Below are 24,890 nucleotides of genomic sequence, written 5' to 3'. Positions count from 1 at the left end.
GCCGCGGCGTCACGGCAGTTCTCGCGAGACTCCCGCCGCACCCGCCAAGATGGCGGCGCCCAGGGAGGCGGCGGGCCGGGCCCGCACCCGGGACGTGCTGCTGCCCGGCGGCCCCGCAGACTTCGGCTCCCTCCTGCTGTCGCCGCCGGTGCTGGCTGGGCTGGAGGCGGCCGGCTTCCATCGGCCCTCGCCCGTGCAGCTGAAGGCCATCCCGCTGGGGCGCTGCGGCCTGGGTGAGCGGGCGGGCCGGGCGCGGGGCCGGGGACTGCGCTGATCCCCGGGAGGTGCCCTGACCCTGGGATCTGCCCTGACCCTGGGATCTGCCCTGACCCCCTGGGATCTGCCCTGATCCCCTGGGATCTGCCCTGACCCTGGGATCTGCCCTGACCCTGGGATCTGCCCTGATCCCCTGGGATCTGTCCTGCCCCCCCGGGATCTGCCCTGACCCCCGGCGCTGCCCTGACTGCCACAGCCACTCTTTGCAGACCTCATCGTGCAGGCCAAGTCTGGCACCGGCAAGACCTGCGTGTTCGCCACCATCGCGCTGGAGGCGGTGCTGCTGGAGAGCCCCGCCACGCAGGTGAGGTGCCCGGGGCTGTGCGGAGGGAGCGGCTCTTTGGGGGGATGTGGCACCAGACAGTGAAGGGTTTGCAGCGCTGCCGTGCTGGGCTTAGCTCCCATCCTCCCGGTTAACCCTTGCCCCGCACAGATCCTGGTCCTGGCTCCCACCAGGGAGATTGCTGTACAGATCCACGCCGTCATCACGACCATTGGCATAAAAATGGAAGGCCTGGAATGCCACGTGTTCATTGGAGGGACTCCTCTGAGCCAGGACAGAAGCAGGCTGAAGAAGTGCCACATAGCTGTGGGCTCCCCAGGTAGGGAGTGGCTTTGCTGTGGTTTGGGTCCCTGTGGCCCTGCACAGGTCACTAACCGGCCGTGGGGATGTTGGCTTGGCGGTGTGTGTTGTCACCAACAGGGCACAGCCTCAGAGCAGCTCAGGAGCACTTTAAAGGTCACCCTGAGGGTGTTTGGGGCCCGTTTCTGGAGCTGTTTCCCTCCTGCAGGGCGGATCAAGCAGCTGATCGAGCTGGACTACCTGAGCACGGCCAGCGTGCGGCTGCTGGTGCTGGACGAGGCGGACAAGCTGCTGGAGGAGGGCAGCTTCCAGGAGCAGATCAAGTAAGGCACAGCTCCCTCCCAGGCTGCGAGGGCAGTCCCGTGCCCTGTGAGTGACTGCCTGCTCCTGTCCCTCAGCTGGATCTACTCCTCCCTGCCGCTCAACAAGCAGATGCTGGCGGTCTCGGCCACCTACCCCGAGTCCTTGGCTGCTGCTCTCACCAGGTACATGAGGGAGCCCACCTTCGTCAGGCTGAACCCCACGGACCCAAGCCTTCTTGGTGAGCACACAAAGGCACTCACAGGGGCATGGCTGGCAGCAGATGATGAGGAGGGCTTGAAAGCCAAAATACCTGCCTTTAGAATGCATGATTTTTGCTAATTGCACCCCTGGGTTGTTCAGTTTATGAATGTTGATCCCCAGTGTTGATGTAGTGAATCTTGAAGTGGAATGAGAAGGTCTTTAAAGGCCTTTCCAATCCAAACCAGTCTGTGATTCTGTTTAAAATACCAGTGACAAATGGAGATCTCTCCTTTTTCTATCTATTCAAAAAATTCCAGCCTTTTAAGAAAAACTTCTGGAGGTTCTGATGTGTGTCTGTTTGCAGTTTCCCTTCAGCTGCAGTACCACGTGTTTACAGAACTCTGTGCGTGTTTTTATGGCAGCCCCATATCTGTTGTTTTGCTTTCCTGCTCAGGGCTGAAGCAGTACTACAAAATCGTGAATTCCCATCCCCTCCCACATAAAACCTTTGAGGAAAAAACCCAGCACCTGCAGGAGCTGTTCAGCAAGATTCCCTTCAACCAAGCCTTAGTCTTCTCAAATCTGCACAGCAGGTAATACATTGGCAATAACACCTGGACAAAGCTTGTAATGCCCAGGCTCGGAGAAATTCATGGGACCTATGAGGCCTCAGACTGCAAACTTCAGCTCTGAAATACAGCCTGAGGAATGCAGTGTGGAATACTGAAAATATCACAATGCAGTCCTTGGCTGTAGAGAATAACCCAAGAACTGGCAGGTGTTGTTAGGCCTGGGGTTTTATTTCCAGTTTTCAGTGTGTGTGTTCCCTCAGGGCTCAACATCTGGCTGAAATACTGACATCCAGAGGCTTCCCTGCCGAGTGCATTTCAGGTAAATCCATTCACAATTTTCTGATTCCACTGAAATTGTGCATAAATGTGACCTAGACTAGGAAAATATATCTTAAATCTTGCCTTGCAGGGCCTCTGGTTAAATGGCTGAGAATAGCATTTGAATTGTCATAGGTCTTTTAAGACTCAATCTACAAGGAAAAGAATTCTTTTTGCAATGAGTGACCTGAGTTTTCCAGTTCTGTTTGTTCCTTCTTTACTCATTTGGGGCTGATGTTTGAGGAAGTTTCTAACTTATTCTGATGATACAGAGCAGTGTTTTCTAGAATGTGAGGGGCATAAAGATTAAGAATGTAACCTGCTTCTAATTTTTATCTTCCTAGGCAACATGAATCAAAATCAACGACTTGATGCCATGGCTAAATTAAAGCAATTCCACTGCAGAGTTCTGATTTCCACAGACTTGGTGAGATTTACTGCTTTCAAACAAGCTTTTTACAGATTCTATTTCAAATTTTACAGCATGCAGGAGTACTGCACATAAAGTTACTTCAGAGGATTAGATTTGGCTTGGAATTGGAGAGGACATAAAAGTGCTGGTGAAGCGCTGGGGGCTGGGAGTTACTTTCACAGTGGGGCTTAGAAATCACCCCCATGCTCATCTGCCTGCCCATGGCAGGGCAGGAACGAGGTGATGCTTTTAGGGCCCGTCCCACCCAGGCCGTTCTGCGATCTGGCTCAGGAAGAGCTGTCATTTACCTGCTGCTCTGCAGGCAGAAGCTGCTCTGTGGGCAGTGTGCTGTGAGAGCCAGACACGGCAGGGTGGCCCTGACACCCTGGGTGACCCCTGTGGTCCCTCCAGCCTCCCCGGGCTTCTGGATTTATTCCAGGCTCGGTGCAGTTACTCAGCTCTCAGTGCCCTTTTCTCCTCCTCCCTCCCTGCAGGCATCTCGTGGCATTGATGCTGAGAAGGTGAACCTGGTCATCAACCTGGACGTGCCGCTGGACTGGGAGACCTACCTGCACCGCATCGGCCGCGCCGGGCGCTTCGGTGGGCCGGGCTGGGCTGGGCCAGGCTCTGCTGGGCTGGGCTGGGCTCTGCTGGGCTGGGCTCTGCTGGGCTGGGCTCTGCTGGGCTGGGCTCTGCTGGGCTGGGATCTGCTGGGCTGGGCTCTGCTGGGCTGGGATCTGCTGGGCTGGGCTCTGCTGGGCTGGGCTGGGCTGGGCTCTGCTGGGCTGGGCTCTGCTGGGCTGGGCTCTGCTGGGCTGGGCTGGGCTCTGCTGGGCCGGGCTCTGCTGGCCTGGGCTCTGCTGGGCTGGGCTGGGCTCTGCTGGGCTGGGCTGGGCTCTGCTGGGCTGGGCTCTGCTGGGCTGGGCTCTGCTGGGCCTGGGATCTGCTGGGCTCTGCTGGGCTGGGCTCTGCTGGGCTGGGATCTGCTGGGCCGGGATCTGCTGGGCTGGGCTTGGCTGGGCTGGGATCTGCTGGGCTGGGATCTGCTGGGCTGGGCTGGGCTCTGCTGGGCTGGGCTCTGCTGGGCTGGGCTCTGCTGGGCTGGGCTCTGCTGGGCTGGGCTGAGCTCTGCTGGGCTGGGCTGGGCTGGGCCAGGCTCTGCTGGGCCGGGCTCTGCTGGGCCGGGTTCTGCTGGGCTGAGCTCTGCTGGGCCTGGGCTCTGCTGGGCTGGGCTGGGCTGGGCTCTGCTGGGCTGGGCTCTGCTGGGCTGGGATCTGCTAGTCTGAGCCCTGCTAGTCTCAGCTCTGCTGGGCCTGCGTTAACTCTGCTCTGCCCACAGGCACCTTGGGGCTGTCTGTGACCTACTGCTGCCGTGGGGAGGAGGAGAACACCATGATGAAAATTGCTCAGAAGTGCAACCTGCAGCTCCTTCCCCTGCCAGGTGGGCCGTGTGCTGGGGCTGCAGCTGGGCCTGCTGGTCTCCTGTCAGAGCTTCAGACAAGCCCAGGGCTGGTGTGGCCTCCCTGCTGGGGCTGCTTTGCTTCTGCCCACATTCCTCACTCTCAGCTCTTGACAAGCAGTGCAGTGCTGTTTGTCTGGAGCAGCCTTTGGTCCCTTCTGTGAAGGAAATGTTCTGGCTCTTTGAGCTCTTTTTGGAATTGAAGGGGTTGGTTTGGGGCCCTCACTTGGTGTCTGAGATGCAATTTTGAGAAGCTTCACCTGGGTACCCGTGTGAGCTCCAGAGGGAAGGAGGCCCTTGACTGAGTGGCTGCTGTTTCTCCTCTGTGCAGAGCCAATCCCTCCTGGAATGATGGAGCAGTTTGAAGATGGGCAGGTGGAAGTTAAACCTGCAATACCCACGGCTCCTGTGCTGAACTGTGACACTGTGTGTCCTAAACCAGAGCAACCAGTGCTGCAGCCTGTCCAGAATGGCTTTCCAAACACACCTCAGCCTCCCTCTCACCTTCCAAGGGGTAATTCTTCTGTAGAAAGGCCAAAAAAGACTCCAAAGCAAAAACAGAGTAAAAAGTGCACAAATCCTGCAAAGGTAGAGAGAAACAGTGCCCCCCAAACTTCCATCTGTCGCACAGAGCAGAGGAATCAAGTCAAACCCATCTCCAGGATGGATGGACAGCACAGCACTCAGGTTCCAGATGAGGAGGCCTTAAAGAAAAACCTTCCCAAAATTCCATGCTTGTCTTCTTTCAAAAACCATCTCGCCAGTCCCTGGAGCTTCTCAGATTTTGTTGAAGATTATGACTATTTCATTAAAGAAGGGTCAGAGAGAGAGGTGGAGATTCTCAGAAGTTACTCAGGCCCAGGAGAGCAGCGTGGGCTGCCCAGAAATGGGGATGTGGAGTGGGAGGAGATGGAACATCACCCAGAGGCAGCAGCAGACGGGGCAGTGTCTGCTGACAGCGATGGCTCAGAGAGCTCCAGGGATTCCTGCAGCACCAGGGCCAGTCTCTCCTGCCCTGGGGCCTTGTCAGACACGCAGGAGCCCCGTGCAGGTCCCTGTCCCACCCCTGAGCAGCCTCGGGAGCCGCCCCACGGCCCAAGGCAAAATGGAGTGAAAAAGAAAGTGCCCAAACAAAGTGCTAAACACAAGAAAAGCCACGAGCATCAGTTTTCCAGACCTGCCAGGAGCAGGACTGAGGAGGAGCAGAGCTGCAGCTCCTGGGATGATGCTGCACACGAGGGCTGGAGTTCTGAGGAGTACTGGAAATGTTACTACAACGCCTGGCAGAGCTACTACTCAGCCCTGTCTCACTACAGCAGGAGCTACTGGCAGTTCAGCTGCATCAGTGCCTACCACATCAACTCAGTCTATCTCCAGGAGCTGCTCAGGGATGAGGATTGATGTCCTGGGACCAGGGCTGGCCCTGCCTGTGCTCTAAAGGACACTGACAAGAGACAGATGGAGAAAAATGGTGTCTTTTTATAAACAGCTGTGTCTGGTAAATGTTTTACGCAGGTCCAGTGACGCTGTTACAATTTGTTAATAAAAGGAAAAGAAAGACAGCTGGATTTCAGTTGGAATCTTTGCAATTCAAAGTGAAAAATGGATGATAAAAGGCAGCCATTCCCACATTAAAAAAAGTCAGGGCTATTTGATGAAATCCCAGAGAGGTTTGGGTGGAGGGGACCCTAAAGTTCACCTTGCTCTGCCCCCAGGCGTGGCAGGGACCCCTTGCCCTGTCCAGGTGCTCCAGCCCCAGTGCCCAGCCTGGCCCTGGGCACTCCAGGGATCCAGGGCAGCTCATCAGCTCTGGGCCCCTGTGCCAGGCCTGCCCTCCCTCTTGCCTCCTTGCCTTCCCTGGGGCTGATGGTGAAGCTGAATTCCCTGTGAGGCTCCATGGTCTGTTCAAAGCTGGTGGTGATCCCACTTTCCCTAATTCTCTTGGTAAACACCAGGCACTGATTATATCCAGTGGAGTGGCAGAGTGAAACGAGCATCTCAATGCCCATATTGCTAAATTAAATCCAGTTAATTAACACTGTATAAATAATATTTCTATAGCAAGGTGTGCAGCAGGCTGTGTGGTGGAGGATTTAATTATGTAGAAAATGTGGAGCAGTCATAATTGGTCTGTCCCTCTGGGTGCAACAGTATCAGACTTCCCACACTTTCAGGAATATTTAATTAGCAATGGAATTACCTATTACTGCTGAAACTAATTGATATTTCCTGTTTGGCTTGTACAGAGCTGTCCTGGGGCAGGAAAAGAGGGACTGCTGGCTGGCTTGGGGCGCTGACCCTGGGTTGCCTCTGCACTAATTTTGAAAGTTGTTCTTTCTGTGCTTTGTTCCTGCCGTACTCCCTTTGTGTCAGAAATGACTCCAGGGAGGGGGTTCCCCTCTGTCGGTGCAGCTGGAAAAGGCCAAGGGAGCATGATTTGGTTTCCAAGAGTAATTTTTGTGACTTAAAACATTCACAGAGAGGGCCCTGTAAGAGATGCACATTGCTGCTGTCCTGTGACGTCTCACTGATTTCATTAATGACTGCTCGGGGAAGAGTTAATTAGTGTTTAAATGCAACTCTGGTGGCCTCGGTCAACACCCAAAGTCTCCAAAAGGACCTCCCGGGAGGCTTTGGGAAGGAATGACAGCATCCTGTGGGTGTTTGTGGCACATACTCTGTTTAATCCAGATTGGATACATCAGGTACAGCAGTGGCACGAGACTCAATACTGTAAATGATATACAAGTTTCAACATATGCACTACAATTCCAAAAGAAGACAACAGGAAACTTGGTTCTTCTAGAAAGTTGTTCTCAAATGAAGCTACCTGCAGTTGTGTCCAGTACATTTCCAATCTGTCCTCTGACATTTGTAAAGCAAAGCCCATTTAAAGTACGAAAATAGAAAATAATAAGGTTGAGAGCTTCGTACAACATAGAACTCCTAAAGAAAACACCATTGCATTGGAATGCCGTACTGTTTATCAAAAATAGACCATCACACCCTTTTTGGAGACTTGGTTGGTCCAAGGAGCCCCTGGGAGCTCCCAGGGGTGGCTGAAGGGTGTGGTGGGACCTTCCCCAGCCGAGGCTCTGGGGCAGCACTGGTTTAACCAGGGAGGGGAGGGACACACGGACACACAGAGGAACAGACGGGGAACAGGAGGAGGGACTGCCACAGGCTCTGTGTCCCCTGCTCTTTGCTCCACCTGAGCTCCTGGCGCGGGCTCTGCTCCCTGAGCAGGGGCAGCAGCTCTGGCCCTCTCCAGAATTCCCTGGGGCGTTTTGGGGTGTCACCAGCTGAGCTCCACTGGTGCAGGAGGAGGTGCTGCTGCCCCAGGGGCTGCCAGAGAGGTGAAATTCCTCTCTGGAATTCCCTGGGGCGTTTTGGGGTGTCACCAGCTGAGCTCCACTGGTGCAGGAGGAGGTGCTGCTGCCCCAGGGGCTGCAGAGAGGTGCAGTGACTTCCCCAGGTCACCTGCCGATTGCTCAGGAGATCAGGAGCAGAGCCCAGGCTGCTGTGCTCGGCTCCTGGTGTTCACTGCCTTCCCTCACTGACACTTTTAGAAAGAGAAAATCACCGTGGACAGCGGTTTTGGCAAAGACAAAGCCTAAAACTCGGGCTCTAAACCCATGGACCTACTGCAGTTGGCTCCAAGTGCTAGAGCAGGATAAGCGCTCTAAACAAAATATTGAGATAGACTGGATGGGGGAGTGATGTGGAAAAGGTGTTTTATTCACCTAACTTTAACAGCAGAATTAAATTTGTGGCTCAAAGCTGATGTTCACCAGCTCTGCACGAGTGCTGACTTTAACTCTGCCTTAGTCCAACAGATTAAAATATTACAAAGTCCAAGGGATGTTACAACACATAAATTAAATGTGATTTTTAATTTCCTGAATTTTCTTTACAATACATATAAGATGCAGCATGTTTGCAACCTCTTTACTTAAAAAAGCAAACTCTTGAAGGAAATTTGCATTCCTTAGCTGGTGTTAATCTGATTTTCATGCACACACCTTAAACTGTTCTAGACTAGAATGACGAGTGCTGGGTTACAGGACAGGTGTATTAGCAACAGCTTTAGGTTAAGCAAGTGGCATTGATTTAATCTGGTCTTTCTGGCCAATTAAAGAAAGATGTATTTTGAATTATCCATGAGGTTTATTCTGCACTAATGCCATGTGTGTTACTTAGGGTGTCTTTTTAAGGAAACTGAAAGCAAAAGGTGGCTTTTAGAAAGTAGATGGAAGTCAAAGCCTATGTGTGAAAGAATCATTTGCTGCCAGCTGGGTGTGAATCCTGTTAGCAGCTCAATGCCAGCTGAGAAGAGAGGAAATCTATTGATAGAATAGGCTGAAAATCGGTGAAAATATTTTTCCTTCAGAAAAAGCTTTGGAAAGGAAAAAAAATGCTCAGAAAAAGGAGTTGCTCCTTTGATATTTTTATATTGCTTTAGGAAAATCTGAAAAAATAATGCCCTTCCACTTGCTTTTTGTACAAAGAATCCATTTTTACCTCTTTTAAAGGAGCTTCTCTAAAACTATAAAAAGTCAGAAGGAATGAGAGGAGGGGGAAGGCTGAGCTGAGGTGCCAGCACAGCACTGCTGTTCTGCAGGCTCAGGGGCTGTTCCAGAGCCTGTCCCTGCTCCAGGGGCTGCTCTGGGGCTGCTCCAGCTGCACCTCTGCAGGAGCAGCACCAGGAGCAGCCCCTGCCCTGGTGGGGTCAGGCTCGGGGTGCCCAGGAGGGCTTGGGGTGCCAGAGGGCAGCACTGGGAGCACTGGGAGCACTGGGAGCACTGGCAGCACTGGCAGCACTGGCAGCACTGGGAGCACTGGGGACGAGCCTCTCCTTCAGGTGAAGTTCTGCCTCGGGAATTCTCAGGGGTGGCTTGGCCTGTTCTCGGTGCTGTTTAAGGATGCTGAATTTGGGGAAGCCCTCCTGCCCCCTTGGGTCAGGACTGAGGGGCTGTAGGGCAGCTCCCTGCTCTGCTGGCTGCACACCCTCCCCTGCCCCATTTCCAGCCCAGGGATCCACCCCTGCAGGGATGGGTCACTGTCCCTGTGAGGATGGATCCCTGTCCTTCCAGGGATGGATCCCTGTCCTGTCCCTGCAGGGATGGATCCCTGTCCCTCCAGGGGTGGATCCCTGTCCCTGTGAGGACGGATCCCTGTCCCTGTGGGGATGGATCCTTGTCCTGTTCTTCCAGGGATGGATCTCTGTCCTGTCCCTGCAGGGACAGATCCTTGTCCTGTCCCTGCAGGGATGGATCCCTGTCCCTGTGAGGACGGATCCCTGTCCCTGTGAGGATGGATCCCTGTCCCTGCAGCTCCTGGGGGTGCACAGTGCTCTCCTGAGGAAATCCCAGGTTTTCCACCACACAGTTCCAGGTGCTTTTGGCAGCTTTACTTGGGTGGCTTCAGAGGATAAAAGGAGCTAATGGCTCCATTAAAAATACTTTTAGCCCTGTTCCTCCAGGCTCAGACTTCCTTGGTTCTGTGTGTTTTCACCCCTGAGAGGCTGTGCTGAGGAGCTGGCAGCCTGGGGCAGCACCTGCCCCGCTCACGGCAGAGGCACGAGCCCTGCCTCCCAGCCAGGATCACCATTCCTGCTTTGTGGAACAAAACAGAGCCCAAGCAGCCAGCCAGAAACTCCTGGAACTGGTTTTCCTCATTCTTTTTAACCTCTCAAACTGGAATGCTACACTCCCCTTTCCAAAGGTTTGGTTGGCAGCGATGAAAAGCCCTGGTAGGGGTGTGGATGAGGCTGCGGGGTGGCTATTTACAGGTGCAGAGGTGGGAAGTGCCTGGGTCAGCACTCCACCCTGAATCAGGAATCGGGCAGCACCAAGAATCCATCTGGAATCCCTGACTGTAATTTTTAGTCCTGTCCCCGTCAGCACGGGGACATTTCACCCTCACTCTGTGCCAGTGGAGATGAGGTTGCAAAGGTGGCGAGTGGTGCAGGGCAAGGCCTCTGATCTAGAAGGGCAGGGGTGCTCAGATGATGACAGTTAATGAAAATAAAGCAAAAATTAAATTAAAACATCGAAAAAAGCCTCAGTAATGGTAAGATTAACTGCAGTATAACGTCCTACAGGAAGCAGCAAAAGGCAGAGCATTTTAATCTTCTAAACCAGGACTAAACATAGTTTTGGGTAACATATTACAGCACTGGAATAAATGACTGGAAGCTGGTGCAGCTGCTGGACGCTCAGCCATAGCCCTGGGGTTCCTAGGATGTTGTAGGATTCTAAGGAGGGTTCTGAGTTAATGCATCAGCCATCGCTCACAGCAGGAGTGCTGCCAAAGCAGGGTGCAGCTCTATGTGTAATCAGCAGTAATTATCTATACATGTATGTGTCTGTAATTACTTATATGTGTGTGTATATGTGCAGATAAATATTACATCGGGAGAGGTTATGACAGATGTTAAAAACCACCATCCCTTTGCTGAGCAGCCTGAAGCACTCCTGGAGCTGTTCCTGTACCTCTGTCAGGGCACAGTCCCTGCTCAGGACAGGATTGGGATCTCCCCGTCCCCCCGGGCTCTGGGGCCGTGCAGGGCCTTGGGGAGTCTGGGCATGACCAGGGGCCAGCCAGGTGGGGCAGGGGAGGGGGTGTTCCCCTCTGCCCCCCGGGATCCCTGCAGAAGGGACTCCAGGAGGGCAGAGCAGGCAGGAGCTCCTCTGGGCAGGGGATGGGCTGTGGTTCAGGCCGTGAATTTCTCTGAGGAATCCTTCCTGGGAAGGGCTCGGTGCCAGGATGAGGTTCCTGGCAGTACCACACAGTGTTCTCCCGTTTTTGGTTAGCTGTTAGTTCACGCTTTGACTTCTCCCAAACTGAGTGTAGAACTGTGGATAGGAAATGCTGTCTGTACCAACACATGAGCCAATGTTTTCCAGCTCCAGTCCTGCTCCCCTCCTCAGGCAGATCCTGTGCTGGGTGGAGAACTGGAACTGCTGACTTGTCTATCCCCAAAATCAATGCAGCCCAGGAGCCATGGACGGGACAAGTGGAGCCCTAAGACTCTGCAAAAGCCAAATACCTCTCTGTCCATGCAAGGTATTTGGCTCTGGGATTAATTAGTATCAAGTATAAATCCAGACATTATTTGGCTACTATTTACAACGGGTTACACGTCCAGTGCTAGCAAAGGAATTTCTCTGTAGGAACCAAAAGTTAAAAGCATGGGCATACATTACCAGGAACCTCTGTTAGACTCAGGAACGCTTGAAGCTGAGTTCAGTGCTTTCGTTCTTTGCCTTTTGTGTGCACAGTATTAAAAAAGAATTCTACCTTTTTTTTCCTTTTTAAAAATACAGAACTGTAGTCTAGTCACACTCTTACAAGTAAGTGATAACAAAAATAGAAAGCAGATACCCAGGTGGGACTAAAACTCTACTAAAGCCTGTCTTTTTTGTTGTTGTTGTTTTTGTTTTTCTCCACAAATATGTTTCCACAGACAATAATTAGCAGACAAACACGCTGTTTGCAATTGCACTGTATTGACTTGAAAGGCGGGTACAAAATAGTCTAAACTGGGGATGGCATCCAGGGAGGGAGGTGTGTGTGTGGGGTGGGTGTGCCCGGGGCTGGCACACCTGGCAGGGCCGTGCCCTGGGGAGGCTCTGCACACTCACACTCACACACACAGCGCTGCAGGGGACTGCTGTGACAGGTGGCTTCTTTTGTCTAAATCTTTTCTATAAAAGAAAAAAAAAAAAAAAAAAAAAAGTGAAATTTTGGTTGGTTTTAAGGTTCTGCTCAATGAAGAAAAAGAAAAAAAAAATTGAAAAAAACTATTGTTTTTCACCTTTTCAGTCATTTCCTCATGAATAAATATTATCCATTAAAAACCTTTAAAAAGGTGCTGCGATACACAGTGTTATATTTCCGTTTGCTCCGTGACTCGCTCCGGTGGCGCTGCTCCCTCAGCCGTGCGGCACGGTTCGTCCCGGGGGCGGCACGGTTCGTCCCGGGGCACGGTTCGTCCCGGGACACGGCTGGTCCCGGGGCACGGCTGGTCCGGGGGCACGGTTCGTCCCGGGGCACGGCTGGTCCGGGGGCACGGCTGGTCCCGGGGCACGGCTGGTCCCGGGGGGCACGGCTGGTCCCGGGGCACGGCTGGTTCCGGGCGTCCTGGTCCCGGAGCCCGGCCCCGGCCCCGGTACCGGCACGGCGGCGTTCTGGTCCCGCAGTTCCTCCCCGGTACCGGCACGGCGGAGTCCTCCCGGTTCCCCCTGTGCCCTTCCCCCGGTCCCGGCACGGCGGTGCTCTCCTCCTGCAGCCCAGCCCCGGTACCGGCACGGCGGCGTTCTGGTCCTGCAGCCCTTTCCCCGGTGCCATTCCCCGGTACCGGCACGGCGGCGTTCTCCCGGTTCCCCGGTGCCCGCAGCTCGGTCCTGGCACGGCGGCGTTGTTCCGGTTGCCCCGGTGCCGGTGCCGGTCCCAGCCGCTGCCGGTGCCCGGTGCCAGTGCCGGTCCCGCAGCCGGTCCCGCTGCCGCAACCAGTGCCGGTGCCGGTCCCAGCCGGTGCCGGTCCCACAGCCCGGTGCCGGTGCCGGTCCTGCTGCCGCAGCCGGTGCCGGTCCCGCAGCCCGGTGCCGGTGCCGGTCCCACAGCCCTGTGCCGGTGCCGGTCCCGCAACCGCTGCCGGTGCCGGTGCCGGTCCCGCAGCCCGGTGCCCACAGCCCGGTGCCGGTGCCAGTGCCGGTTCCGCAGCCGGTCCCGCTGCCGCAGCCGGTCCCGCAGCTCAGTGCCGGTGCCGGTCCCGCAGCCGGTGCCGGTGCCGGTCCCGCAGCTCGATGCCCTCAGCCCGGTGCCCGCAGCCCGGTCCCGGTGCCGGTCCCGCTGCCGCAGCCCCGCCGCCGCCGGGCCGGTCACAAGGCCGAGACCTTGACGACGCTGGCGGCGGCGCCGGGAGCGTTCGTGGCGGGGCTGCCCGGGCCGGGCCGGCTCTCGGCCTCGGGGGTCAGCGCCGGCGGCGTGGGGATGCTGATGATGGCCGTGGTGATCTGCGCGCCCTTGCAGTTCGGCCTCAGCCCGTCGTCCGCCTTCATGTTGAGGCTGGAACGACTGGAAAACAAATTTAGCGCTCGGCTCGGTTCTGAAAGGCGGGCGGAGGAAGGGGGGGACGGCTGTGGCTCCTAACCAGGATCTTACTCAGCTGAAATAGTCAAAGACTCCATTTAAACATCCTCCCTGCTCCTGCCAGGCACCCTTTATGTCTACACAGATTACACCAAGCTTTGGTAATGTTCCCCCTGGTTAGGAGACAGCTTTTCATGGGGCAAATTGTCCTGTTTCCATCTCCTTCTTGCATAATTCCGGTTTATTTAAAAGGACATCTAAATACACTGGCCCGTGTAGTGCATCTTGTCAGAGCACAGGTAGTTCTTTCTGAGAAAGATGCTGTCTTTCTTGCATTTCAAATACCTCTTTCATATTCGCCGTCCCTTGATATTTTCTATTTTATTTCTCTCTGCAGTAGTTTGAAGGATGTGACAGCTGGGAGCATTCTTATTAGATCTGCATAAATTGCATCCTATAATTAATTACAGGGGGAAAATGATAGGTTGATTTCTGTGCATCTGCACAGCTACAGGAGTCTGCTATTAGCAGCCCAACGCTTTCATTTTCCACACAAGGCCTGCCCTTTCAGCGAGGAAAGCTCCCAGCTGGGAAGCTGCTGCTGCCGCTGTCTGGGAGAGGCTCACCCGGGGATGGTTTCCGATCCCTCCGACATCCAGGAATGGTTCCACTCCTGCCTCGGCCTCAAGCTGAGCGTGGGGCAGCCCCAGGGCCTGGGTGCTTCTCCCAGTGTAACCAGTACACCCAGCTGCTTGCTTTGCACATAAAGAATAACTGAAAAGCCTTTTTTCTCTTTCCATCCTTGCCCAGTTTGGTAAGCAAGTGAAATAAGTGTTGACATTTAAAATATCACCGGCATCTGATTTAGCACCCAGAACAGTTGACATTCCCCTCAATTACTGCTTCAGGTGCTGGTTTAAAATATTGTCATATTGAAACCGAAATAGCTGGAGACTTGTTTTCTGCTTATTCGTTCATAATTCATGCTCTGAAATGCCCTTCTGGCACCACGTAATCACTTGCTGCCCTGAAGGCGGCTGTGTTTTGGTTTCTACATCCCTTTGATAGGAGTGGGGAGAAGAGGAATGGGACATTCAAAACCAGCCCTGGTGCACAAAAAAACTTAATGGGCTGAGGGGGATTTAGAAAGTAATTTAATATTTCCAGGAATTATATGGTGAATAAATGATTCTTTTTTTTCAGCAATTTATGTATAAAGTGAAATTTTAAAAATTTTCTATTAAGGGACACTTTACCTGTGTTCTTTAAGACACGACTGTGAAACTCCTCTTATTTGCTTCCCAGTGATGCTTGGAGTGGCAATTTAGACTTTTGGACAATGAAAATCAGTGGAGTGTCCCATGGAGACCATGTCAGCCCCTCCCTGAGCACAGCTGGGCACAGCTGGGCACAGCCCTCCCAGCCCTGCAGCTGGGCACAGCTGGACACAGCCCTGCCAGCCCCTCCTTGAGCACAGCTGGGCACAGCTGGACACCATGCCAACAGCCCCACCCTGGGCACAGCCCTGCCCGCCCTGCCAGCCCCACATCTGGCACAGCCCTTCCAGCCCTGCCAGCCCCACATCTGGCACACCCTGCCCGCCCTGCCCGCCCTGCCCGCCCTCCCTGGCACCCGCAGGCCCGTGCCCCACAGACCTGGCGCTGAGCGAGGGCTGCTCGCTGCACTGGATGTGGATGGTGCTGAGCTCCTGCATGCTCCGCAGCCGCGTGGCGGGCACGCTGGAGTTGGGCAGGTGCGTGCTCTTCTTGTGGCGCCGCGAGCAGCACGAGGTGCCCAGGCCGCGGGCGCTGGCCAGCGAGGGGCTCCGGGACGAGGGGTAGTTCTGCATGGAGCCCTCCAGGCAGTTCTGCTCGAACAGCTGCTCGTCGATGAACTCGTGGTTCTGGGGGAGAAGCGGAGCTGTCACTGTGGGCACGGGCTGGGGGGGAGATGCTCCCTGCCCCACGCTGCCAGGGCTGCCCGGGCACGGCCCAAGGACGGGACCCTGCCCCGCTGGCACAGCCCAAGGACGGGACCCTGCCCCACACTGCCAGGGGCTGCCTGGGCACGGCCCAAGGACGGGACCCTGCCCCGCTGGCACGGCCCAAGGACAGGACCCTGTCCCGCTGGCACAGCCGAAGAACAGGACCCTGCCCTCCTGCAGCGGGGCAGGCTTTGCCCCCCGGCTCAGCAGGGACCCAGGAGGAGCTGCTGCAGTGAGAAAAGGGCGAGGTTGGCACTGCTGCCCTGCTCACACAGCCCGGACGGGCCCTCTGCATCCACAGGCTGTGAATTTCTGCTCATCTTTTGTCTGGATTCCAGAACGGCCTCAAAAATCTGGAATGCCACATGGTTACGAAACCCAAAGGGAGCTCACGCTTCTTTTCTTTATGCCTGGGAGCAGGATTGTATTTTATTTGGGTGATCACCTGGGCATAGAACTTAATGCTTGCATTGGCTGTTGGGTTCAAAGCATCCCTGCGGGGCATGAGCTGGGAGGAATAAACACAGCAGTGAAGAGGGGGAAGTGTTCAGGGAGAAGGAAACTCAGAAAGCTGAATCTGTAAAGAGCGTTTGTGGTAAGGAACAAGAAATCCTGAAAGAAAGAGCTCATCTGTGTGGCTAAGAGCACTCAGGTAGAGTGAACAGACCTCATCCAGTCCCTGTCGGCTTCAGAAAAGATGGGAAACAAAAGCAACCATGCTGAGGCAGCCACAGATCCCACTGGGACAAGTAACAACTCCCACAGGGAACAGGAACACTGCAAAGCAGAGGGAGCCACGTGCACAAACTCCCCAGCACAGGAGCAGCAGGAGAGGTAAGCAAACACTGTCCAGACACGTCACAGAGACCACAGAGAAAACATTGAATTGAAAAGGAAATACCTTGATGGTGGAAGTTCGTACAGATAACAGGGGATCATCCACAAGATAGGACAATCCCTACGGACAACATGCCAACAGAAGATAAAAACACAATTCATTGTCCATTCCAGCATCCAGTTTAGTCCCAGCACTGCATCTCTTGCCTCAGCATTCCAGCTCCAGTTTGAATGGGCAACAGAACCTTCCTTCCCTCAGGCCCCTCAGCCAGAACCCTTCTGACAATTCAGCTTTTGGGTGTTCTGTTCATGGAAGCAGAACAAAACCCAGAACAATGTTATTGCTTTATAGCTGGAAGTGTGTGCCACTGACAGCCCAGAGACCAGGCCAATAAATAATGCACTCTGAGAATCCCCTGCCTGCTTTCAGGGAGGGTGAATTGCCCATTGAAACAAGCTTACAACCATGGTACATTCCTCATTCCATTCCTGCAACTTGCTCACAAAATGACTCTTCAGTGTTTAAAAACGCTTTCACTGCAATTTACATTTCCTGTTGCACAGTGTTTTGATAGATTCTGTGAAGTACAGGATCTCCACACAAACCCATTGCACTTTCTGGCCTGGTAATTCCAGAGCAGAATCCAAACCTGCTGTCTGATTTGGTGCTACACCATGGCAATAACTGGCTGAAAAAATCATGAGGGGAAACCCCTTAGTGCAGATTCTCCTTCTGAGTTTTGACCACAAGTCAAGTATCACTGTTACTGCCATTGTTTGCTGAAAAAGAGGAACATTTGGAACATTTTCAGTCCCTGGCACTGATTGTCTGAGCGGGTTTGTGAGCTGGAAGTGGTCAGCCTTTGTCAGAGTGGTGGGCTGACACGGCCAGGTTACCACAGCCCAATTTAGGGCACCAGAGCCCAGATTAGGGCACCAGAGCCCAGATTAGGGCACCTGAGCCCAGATTAGGGCACACTTTGGTTACTTCAGCTCCTGAGTGATGGAGCAGCCCGTGCAGCCCCGGAGATGCTCAGCTGCCCCTGCAGGGGCCAGGATTTCTGTGAGCCCTTCCAGGAGGACAGAGGCTGCAGGCAGGACTCAGCTTTTGTCTGTGAGCCTGCTCAGGTGTTCCAATGAAAGTACCTGGGTGAAATACGGGTGACACCCAAGGTTTCAGGCAGAAGGCTTTAAACTGAAGAGTCAGGTTGTGAAATATCTGCTGGTAATGTAACACTGAAATAAAGGCAGGATGAGTTGTGTAAAACAAATCCAGTAGCCGTTGATACAGGAAGAATCAGTTCCCTGCCCTCGGCACCCTTAGAGCTCCTTGGGCTCAGGTCACTGTAATTAATTCTCAGCTTCTTCCAGTGTATCTCTGAGGCCTACGTGGTGCTACTCCAGCACAAGCCAAACTATGGAAGTGAAGGTGATTTGTCTAAAAGAAACCCTTGCAAGTCAGAAATCAAAAGTACATTTGATGACGGATGCAGATAGAAAAAGGCATGAATATTTCAAGTGTTAACCTCTCTTCATTCTCCCTAGAACGAATCATGCTACAGATAATGTGTTCCTTTACTGCAGAACCTTTTATAAAAACCTGGAAGCAAAACACACGTATCAAATAAATATCTGAAACATTCCCAAAGACTTCTGCATACACAATCGGTCACCAATGCAAAATAAAACTCTCACTCCCAACACTTGCAGGATGCAAACAGAAAAGTCATGCTGCACAAACTGGCTTTGAGATAAATCACCTGCCCTTGCAACCAGGAAAGGTGTGTGCAAGCTCTGAGCCCTGGAACAGAGCTCATCCTCTCTGAGCCACCCCCGGGGCCGAGGGTTGTTTTTCCCAGCCCGTGGGCACTGGTGCCAGGCTGTGCTGGGAGTGCCCACAGCATCCTCCTCCCGAGGCAGCAGAGCTGTCCCTTGGTGCTGCTCAGCCCCAGGGACGGGGCGTGATGTGTGCCTGCAGGGAAACACACTTTGGGCCTTTCAGGAGCACCGAAGAGAAGAAACGTCTTATTCTGAGATCTCCCCAGCCCTCTCAGACACTCAGGGGTGTTCAGAGGAGCTGGACACTGCTGCTGGCTCCGTGCAGGTGGGGGCTGAGGGCAGCAGGTAACCCCACCTTTGTCCCTCTGCGCAGAGTGACTGCCAGCATTGCACAGACACGGGAGCAGAAATGCATTTAACCTGCTGCTGCAGAGTGATATGGGGAGCCCAGGTGGGAGTGTGGGAGTGCCAGGTGTGGGTGTGAGTGAGTGTGTGTGTGTGTGTGTATGAGTGCCAGGTGTGTATATGAGTGCCAGGTGTGTATATGAATGCCAGTCCTGTGTATATGAGTGCCAGGCCTGGGGGCACATGCCGGGGTCCCCTCCGAGCCCCCCGTGTGAATTCCGTCCCCGGGAGCCCCGGGCACTGCTGGTACTCACCGTGGTTTTCTCCAGGCAGTGCAGCAGATGGTGGTGTTGGCTCTCGATTAAGGAGGTGCCTTTAGTCATGTGCTGCTCCTCTTCGGTGGATCCCTGCACGCCACAGAGAGAGGAGGGAACAAAACCCAGACAGTGTAAAGCAGAACGAGCAGAACCAGCAGGAGCTGCCACAGGGGAAGGAGAACCATGCTGCCAGGCGTTTCTCCTGGCCCTCAGGAAGTTTCCTCAGCTGTTTCCTGAATGATTTCGCTTGTCCAGCCAGGGGGGCTCAGATCTGCTTGGAGGCCTGGGTGTTCCTGGGTGTTCCTGGGTGTTCCTGGGTGTTCCTGGGTGTTCCTAGCAAGGGAGGGGGCATGGAGGGGCTGCTGAGTTCCGTGCCAGCCCGCAGCCAGCAGGAAGGAAAAGGACTCTGTGCTGCTGTACCTTTCCAAAGGACAGCCATCCTGCCAACCTCGCTGCCACACTGAGTGCCAGCAGGCGTGCCCTGACCCCAGCCCGTGCCAGGAGGCAAAGCAGAGCTGTGCTGCTGCCCTGGGCAGGGCTGGCACTCGGTGCCACTGGCACAGCTCCTGGCAGCAGGAGGGGCACAGGCAGGATTTGGGTCCAGGGGTGTTCTCCTGCTGCTGCTCCAGTCCTGCTCGGTGATTTCAGCTTGGTGTGCCTTTGGGATGAGCTCTTTCACGGCAGTGGTGTGGGTTAAAGCAGCAGTCGGGTGCTGGGAGATGCCCCCAGTGCCTCAGAAGTAAGGGGGGCCCATAATGCCTAAATCTGAAAGGAAGAAATGGGTGTGCATGGCTGGAATCCGTGCTCAGGACCTGACTGCTCAGGAGAGGAAACGGTGGCAGAACATCCTGCCAAGCCATTGCTTGCTGCTCTCCATGCAGTGGTTAAAGCAGTGCATTTAATGCACCCTGCATCCCACTGCTGCCCTGCACGTGCCTGCTCTGCATGCCATTCCCAGGCTGCTGCTCCATCCTGGAGTGGAGGAATAACTCTGAGCTGACGGCTGCCAAAACACAGCTGAAGGGGGACATTGAGGGAGCTGACTTCCTGAACACAGAATTAATAGATTCCTGTGGGAATGCTTCTTAGGCAGGTTATGGATTTTTTGTTGCTGTTGTTTGGAAGATGAACATTCCCAGACGTATTTTTAGAAGTGGCCTAAAAAGAAGAAATCAGTTCCATTTTTCTTATGAACAATCCTCCTGATGAGGTAACACATCCAGCAGGTCCTGCTGGCTCCTGCTGAGAGACTGTCTCCCCTGAAGTCTGGGTTGGAATGTTTCCCATGGAGCTCCTTGGAAGCCCTAAAGCAGAGATGATGCTGCACTAAAACACTGGGAAAGGAGGGAGGAAGAGCACATATTGCAGACGGTGTATTTTTATGAGGATTTGCTGAGAGGAAATGGAAATGGGATCTGAGAGCCAAGACAGCCTTGGCAGGAGCCCCGGGGCAGCTCTCAGCGCTGGCAGCACAGCCCAGCCTCTCCCTCTGCCTCTGGGGAAGGGCTCGGGCAGGGCAGAGCCCCGCTGGGCACCAGGACTGGCATCCTCACCTTCTCCTCTCCGGGCAGCAGCCAGCTGGGAACTGGCACAGACCTGCAGAGCTGCTGCCCAGGCCAGGGCCAGCGTCCCAGGGGTCTGGGATTTTGGGAGCCGTGCTGAGGAAAGGGATCCTGCAGACAGAGGGTCCTGCTCCTGCAGGCAGAGGGTCCTGGCTGCTGCAGGCAGAGGTCCTGCTCCTGCAGGCAGACCCAGGCTGGGCCCTCAGCAGAAGGGTCTGGCTGGAACACAGAGCTGCTGGGGAAGGAGAGCGCTGCTCTTCGGGCAGGGAGGCCAGCCTGGCAAGGCTTTGATGCCAGCTCCCGTTCAGTTGGCTCTTGGAAGACATTCAGGGAGCTGCTGGCTGCTTGGGGGAGGCTGCAGCACACCGTGGTGTCAGTTCTGAAATCCAAAGTTCTTCCACTTTACCTTGATTTTAGTGGGCCCTGGTGAGCTGGTTCAGGGGCTGGGCTGGCCCTGGCCAGTGCTTGTCTGGGGTTGTGAAAAGGCACCAGAGCTCCCAGCCTTCTGCTGCTGGGATATTCACCTCCTGGCACTGCAGCTAAGAGGGAATTTCAGCTGTACAAGGAGATTACTGCTAAGAGGATATGTAGGCTGCTGCCATGGGAAGGATCTCACCATCCCTTGAGCACTTTTGACATAAAGCCCACTAAAAAAACCTCTAAATGAGAAGAAAACAGTCTGAGTACTTTGTGTCTAGATGGCAAATGCCACAAATGCACATGTTTGTGGGGCACGAGTCTGTGCTCCTGCTGGAGGCTGATCTCCTTCCTGCTGCTGGCCTTGGATGAATCCTTCCTTTGCCTCCCCTTCCCTGTGCTGGGGGCTCTGGGACGAGCTGCTCCCTTGGGAGGTGGTGTCGGTGTGCTGGAGCTGCTGGGAGCCAGTCCTGGAGTCCTGAGTCCAGTCCTGGAGTCCTGAGCCCAGTTCTGGAGTCAAGTCCTGAGCCCAATGCTGGAGTCCTGAGCCCAGTTCTGGAGTCCTGAGCCCAGTCCTGGAGTCAAGTCCTGAGCCCTCCTGGGCCCCATTTGTTGGTTTGGCTGCCGAGCCCAGCGTGGGGCTGGCCCTGCCCGCTGAGCCCTCGGTGCCACAGCTCTGCTGTGCTCAGTGACCCTGGGCAGGGCTGGGGGCACAGGGCAGGGGCTGAGCTGGAATCCCAGCCTGGGCAGCCCCTCCTGCCCACACACACACTCTGGGGGCACTGGGGCACTGGGGCAGAGCTGGAGTCCCAGCCTGGGCAGCCCCTCCTGCCCACACAGACTCTGGGCAAGGTGTCAGACAGGCTCTGGTGTGAGCAGGGAGCAGCCTGGCGCTCGTTTCCCTGACAAATCTGCACAGTATGGAGAGAATGTTTTGGTGCCTGTTACAGCAGCTGCACACACCGTGCTCCTCTGCGTTCTTACAGCTTAAAAAATTTGGCTGTCTAGACTTGCTGCCATTCACATTTTGTACCCTTCAGAAGAGTTTGCTGCTCTGCTGGAAAATGAAGGACGTAAAATCTTGCCTCGTGGAGTTAAACTGGTCAGGTACACCTGTAGGGAAGAACACTCTGGACTTCTGTAATTAATGAGTGTCTCTACCTGGGCAGAGAGAGACACGCTGGGCCTTGCCTCTGGCCCAAACCCACCTGGGATTCCATGATTTAGAGCTACAAGCCCACCAGGCAGGAAGTTACAGCCAAAACCTTGTGAAAACCTGCTGCAGGAGCCCCTGTAGATCTAAATTTAGTTATTAATGTGTGAAAATACCTTCTAGAACCTCTTCAGAGATGTTTCTGTTTTCCTTCCTGTGTCTACAGTAGCTTTTTAGCCAAAATGATCCTTTTCCCACTTACTTTTGGGCAAGTGCCAGAAAATGAACCCGTTCAGCCAATATTTCTCTCAGCCTCGTGCATTTTGGACTCGAGCACTGGTGTGCCAGCTGCTCTTCCCTGAGTGGTCCTGGCAGGGAGTTTGGTTGACAAGAGGAGTGAGGAGATCCTGGTTGGGATGACAGGCTGGAAGATCAAGTGCAAACTGAGCGATCCTGCTAAGCTCTCCTGGCAATTTTAAAGATCAGAAACCTGAGGTTTAAAAGGAAATTTTCATTTTTTAGTCAAATCTTTGCATGTTTCTGGGTAACGAGATAGCAGAATCCCAGCAGAGCTGACTTCCAGTGCTGAGCCTTTCCTGTGTGGGGATGAAGCTCTGGGGTAGGTGTGACCAGTCCTGGCCTCCACTGGATGCAGAAGCTGCTCCTGAGCTGCTCAGCAGTGCCAGATGTCCGAGGAAGCGATTTCCTGAGCGTGGCTGCGTGTGCAGGCAGGAGACGAGGCTGGAGGGTGGTCAGAAGGATGCAGCTTGTTTTGGAAGGGAGAGCAGAGCCCCTGCCCACCTTCCAAACCTGTGCTGGGTGAGAAGCGCCTCAGTGCAGAGCTCAGAGATCATGGAAAGGGCCAGGTCCGTGTGTCTCAGGCTGCCCTGAGCACATCCCACACACCAGAGCCGGGTGCTGCCCCACTCCAGTCCTGGGAGCAGCTTTTGCAGGGGCTGCAGGGGTTTCAGCTGTGACCTTACAGGATGGTGGGGCTGGAAAAGCCCCCCAGCTCCCCCAGCTGCTCCTCAGAGAGTTCCTCATGCTCTCGTCCCAGCTCTGCTGCTCCTCCCCGGGCACAAAAGCAGGGATGTGTCCCAGGGAGAGTGAAATTGAGGATTAGATCCCAAGTGGGGCTGCACAAATGAGTCCTTAGGTGGCTCTGGGGCTCAGCCATTCTTCATCTCTCTCTTTTTGCTCCCCACGTGCATGAAAGGCTGATTTATTTGAAATGAAATCCATGAAATGTGCTAATACCTGCTCTGGTGTTGATCAGGCTTAATGTAATAACCTCCTCTCGTGTCTGCTGGTTCTGCTGAGCAATCTGAGCACTTAAAACTTTCCTCCTCCTGAGCAGCCAGAGGCCTCTGGAGGCCTTTAAAAATAAACCCAGCACCAGGCAGGCTGAACGGGAGCCAGGGAACATTTCCCTGTCCGGCTGCCGATGATCAGATTGTACATCTGAGGCTCTAAAGCACGGCTGGGGGCAGTGGATGTTTGTCATGGGGGGTGTGTAAATCAGCCCAGCCCCAGCAGCTCCGGCACAGGCAGGGTCAGAGGGAGCTGTGAGCCTGCTCCTGGCTGCAGGGCTGGCTCCTGTGCAGCTCCTGTGCAGCTCCTGGCTGCAGGTCCGGCTCCTGTGCAGCTCCTGTGCAGCTCCTGGCTGCAGGGCCGGCTCCTGTGCAGCTCCTGTGCAGCTCCTGCGCAGCTCCTGGCTGCAGGGCCGGCTCCTGTGCAGCTCCTGTGCAGCTCCTGTGCAGCTCAGGGCTGGCTCAGGGAAACCTTCCCTGCCCTGCAGCAGCTGGATTCCAGCTGTGCCTGCACAGCTGTGTGTGACCCCCGTGCCAGGCTGGGGACGAGGGGGAGCCAGGGAGGGGCTGGAAGGGGCAGAAACAGGGGCAGGAACAGGGACAGGGGCACGGACAGGGGCAGGGGCATGGGAAGGGGCAGGAGCAGGGACAGGGGCACGGGCAGGAACAGGCACGGGCAGGGGCAGGGCAGCACGTGCCGGGCACTCACCGGGAGCTCCAGGGCCTCGTTGAGCAGCCCGTTGCGCTTGCTGTGCAGGTAGGCGTTGGAACTGCCCGTCTTGGCCACGCGGATCCGCGCCAGGCGCGCCTTCTGCGGGAGAGACAGACAGCGGGGTCAGGGATGGGGATAGTGGGGTTAAGGATGAGAAACAATGGGGTTAGGAAAGCAATGGGGTTAGGGCTGGGGCACAGTGGGGTTCGGGCCAGGGGAACCCTGCTGCAGGCCCTTTGTGTTCCCCAGGTTCACTTTTGGGGAGCTGCAGGGCACTGCAGACCCGTCCTGGCCGTGCTCGGGGGGCAGGGCCGTGGGTGCTCTGCACCTGAGGTGTCTCCATTGCCCACCTTGCCCCCTTTCACACCCTTCCAGCCCCTCTTTGTCCCTCGGCTCTGTCCTTGTGCCTCTCTGCTCCTGCTGCAGGGACAGAGAGCCCTCGGTGGGTGGGGGCTGTGGCCCTGCAGTGGCACTGCTGCTTCACTCACTGGCACCTGATGAAACAACTCTGTCCTAAAACACCTCCAGGGGGACAAGTTAGGTGATAAGATGCAGTCCAGAATAATGCCAACAAGAAAAACTAAGACCCTACCTCTTCCTTTTTGATCATTTTTGATAATTCCTTTTAGCATTTTCCTTTTTCTTTTCAATTGCTGCCTGCTTCTCTGTTGAGTGATTTGCCTTTTTTCTTTTCTACTGTTAATTTATGACTCAAATGCCATTAAAAGTAAATACATTAAATAGCTGCAGCTATTAAAAAATAATTACATTGTGCTGTAGTTTAAAATGCTGCATAATCCCTTAAATAACATGGAGCTCGTGATTTTCCCTTCTAATTAGAGGTGCTAATGGGTAAACGCTGTAGGAAGAGGAAAGGCAGGAGGCAAATTTCTGCAGTGGGCCCAGAGAGTGGAGCCATTTCAGGAGCTCTGTCCCTGTCCAGGTGCAAGCCACTCTGGCCCTCAGTACTGGAAATATTTGAAATATTCCTTTAACCTCAAGACCTTGTGCCCATGCAGACAATTTCTCAGGCAGACATGCACAGGGTAAAGTCTGCAGCTTTAATTAGGTGACACAGACTATGGCCAGTCACAAAAATAGGTCTTCTTTTGACCCCCCAGAATGGGGACACCTGAAATTGGCTTCATTTTCCACACCTCACCTAGATTTCCTTGTCCCATTTTAAGGCTGAGCCTCCTGATCAGTGTGGGGGGAGATTTCTGTGCTGGGCCAAGGCCTGCTGGGACTGGCCTT

General features: G+C 54.6%; 2 protein-coding genes across 6 annotated transcripts in view; one reads left to right on the top strand and one right to left on the bottom strand.

The window, feature by feature from the left end:
• Window positions 1-5,686, top strand: DDX20 (DEAD-box helicase 20). The gene is made up of 11 exons (XM_030291996.4): window positions 1-233; window positions 486-580; window positions 710-878; window positions 1,068-1,182; window positions 1,258-1,400; window positions 1,818-1,956; window positions 2,196-2,254; window positions 2,598-2,680; window positions 3,160-3,265; window positions 4,005-4,106; window positions 4,456-5,686. Exons 1-11 carry the CDS (start codon window positions 50-52, stop codon window positions 5,523-5,525), a joined length of 2,265 nt encoding a protein of 754 aa, XP_030147856.4. The 5' UTR covers window positions 1-49; the 3' UTR covers window positions 5,526-5,686.
• A 7,186-nt stretch (window positions 5,687-12,872) lies between these two features.
• Window positions 12,873-24,890, bottom strand: part of KCND3 (potassium voltage-gated channel subfamily D member 3) — a 90,065-nt gene continuing 78,047 nt past the window's right edge. For 4 of the 5 annotated variants that reach the window (XM_030291785.4, XM_041721271.2, XM_041721272.2 and 1 more), the window contains exons 4-8: window positions 23,634-23,735; window positions 18,480-18,572; window positions 16,106-16,162; window positions 14,876-15,123; window positions 12,873-13,205 (exon numbers count right to left, since the gene is read on the bottom strand). In XM_030291785.4, the coding sequence (XP_030147645.4) occupies window positions 13,010-13,205; window positions 14,876-15,123; window positions 16,106-16,162; window positions 18,480-18,572; window positions 23,634-23,735 (696 nt within the window). In that variant the 3' untranslated portion in view covers window positions 12,873-13,009. The remainder of the gene's footprint in view (window positions 13,206-14,875; window positions 15,124-16,105; window positions 16,163-18,479; window positions 18,573-23,633; window positions 23,736-24,890) is intronic. The other variant, XM_030291790.4, reaches the window with a different exon arrangement.

The sequence above is a fragment of the Taeniopygia guttata genome, chromosome 26 (assembly GCF_048771995.1).
Source record: "Taeniopygia guttata chromosome 26, bTaeGut7.mat, whole genome shotgun sequence".
Classification (NCBI taxonomy): Eukaryota; Metazoa; Chordata; class Aves; order Passeriformes; family Estrildidae; genus Taeniopygia; species Taeniopygia guttata.
The sequence above is the reverse complement of the archived record's forward strand: the minus strand, read 5'-3'. Positions and strand labels throughout refer to the sequence as shown.

Excerpts from the sequence above, each read along its gene's own strand:
- DDX20 (XM_030291996.4), top strand. The coding sequence starts at position 50 with ATGGCGGCGCCCAGGGAGGCGGCGGGCCGGGCCCGCACCCGGGACGTG. Across the intron at positions 879-1,067 it reads CATAGCTGTGGGCTCCCCAG|GGCGGATCAAGCAGCTGATC; the intron begins GTAGGGAGTGGC and ends TCCCTCCTGCAG. Across the intron at positions 4,107-4,455 it reads GCAGCTCCTTCCCCTGCCAG|AGCCAATCCCTCCTGGAATG; the intron begins GTGGGCCGTGTG and ends TCCTCTGTGCAG.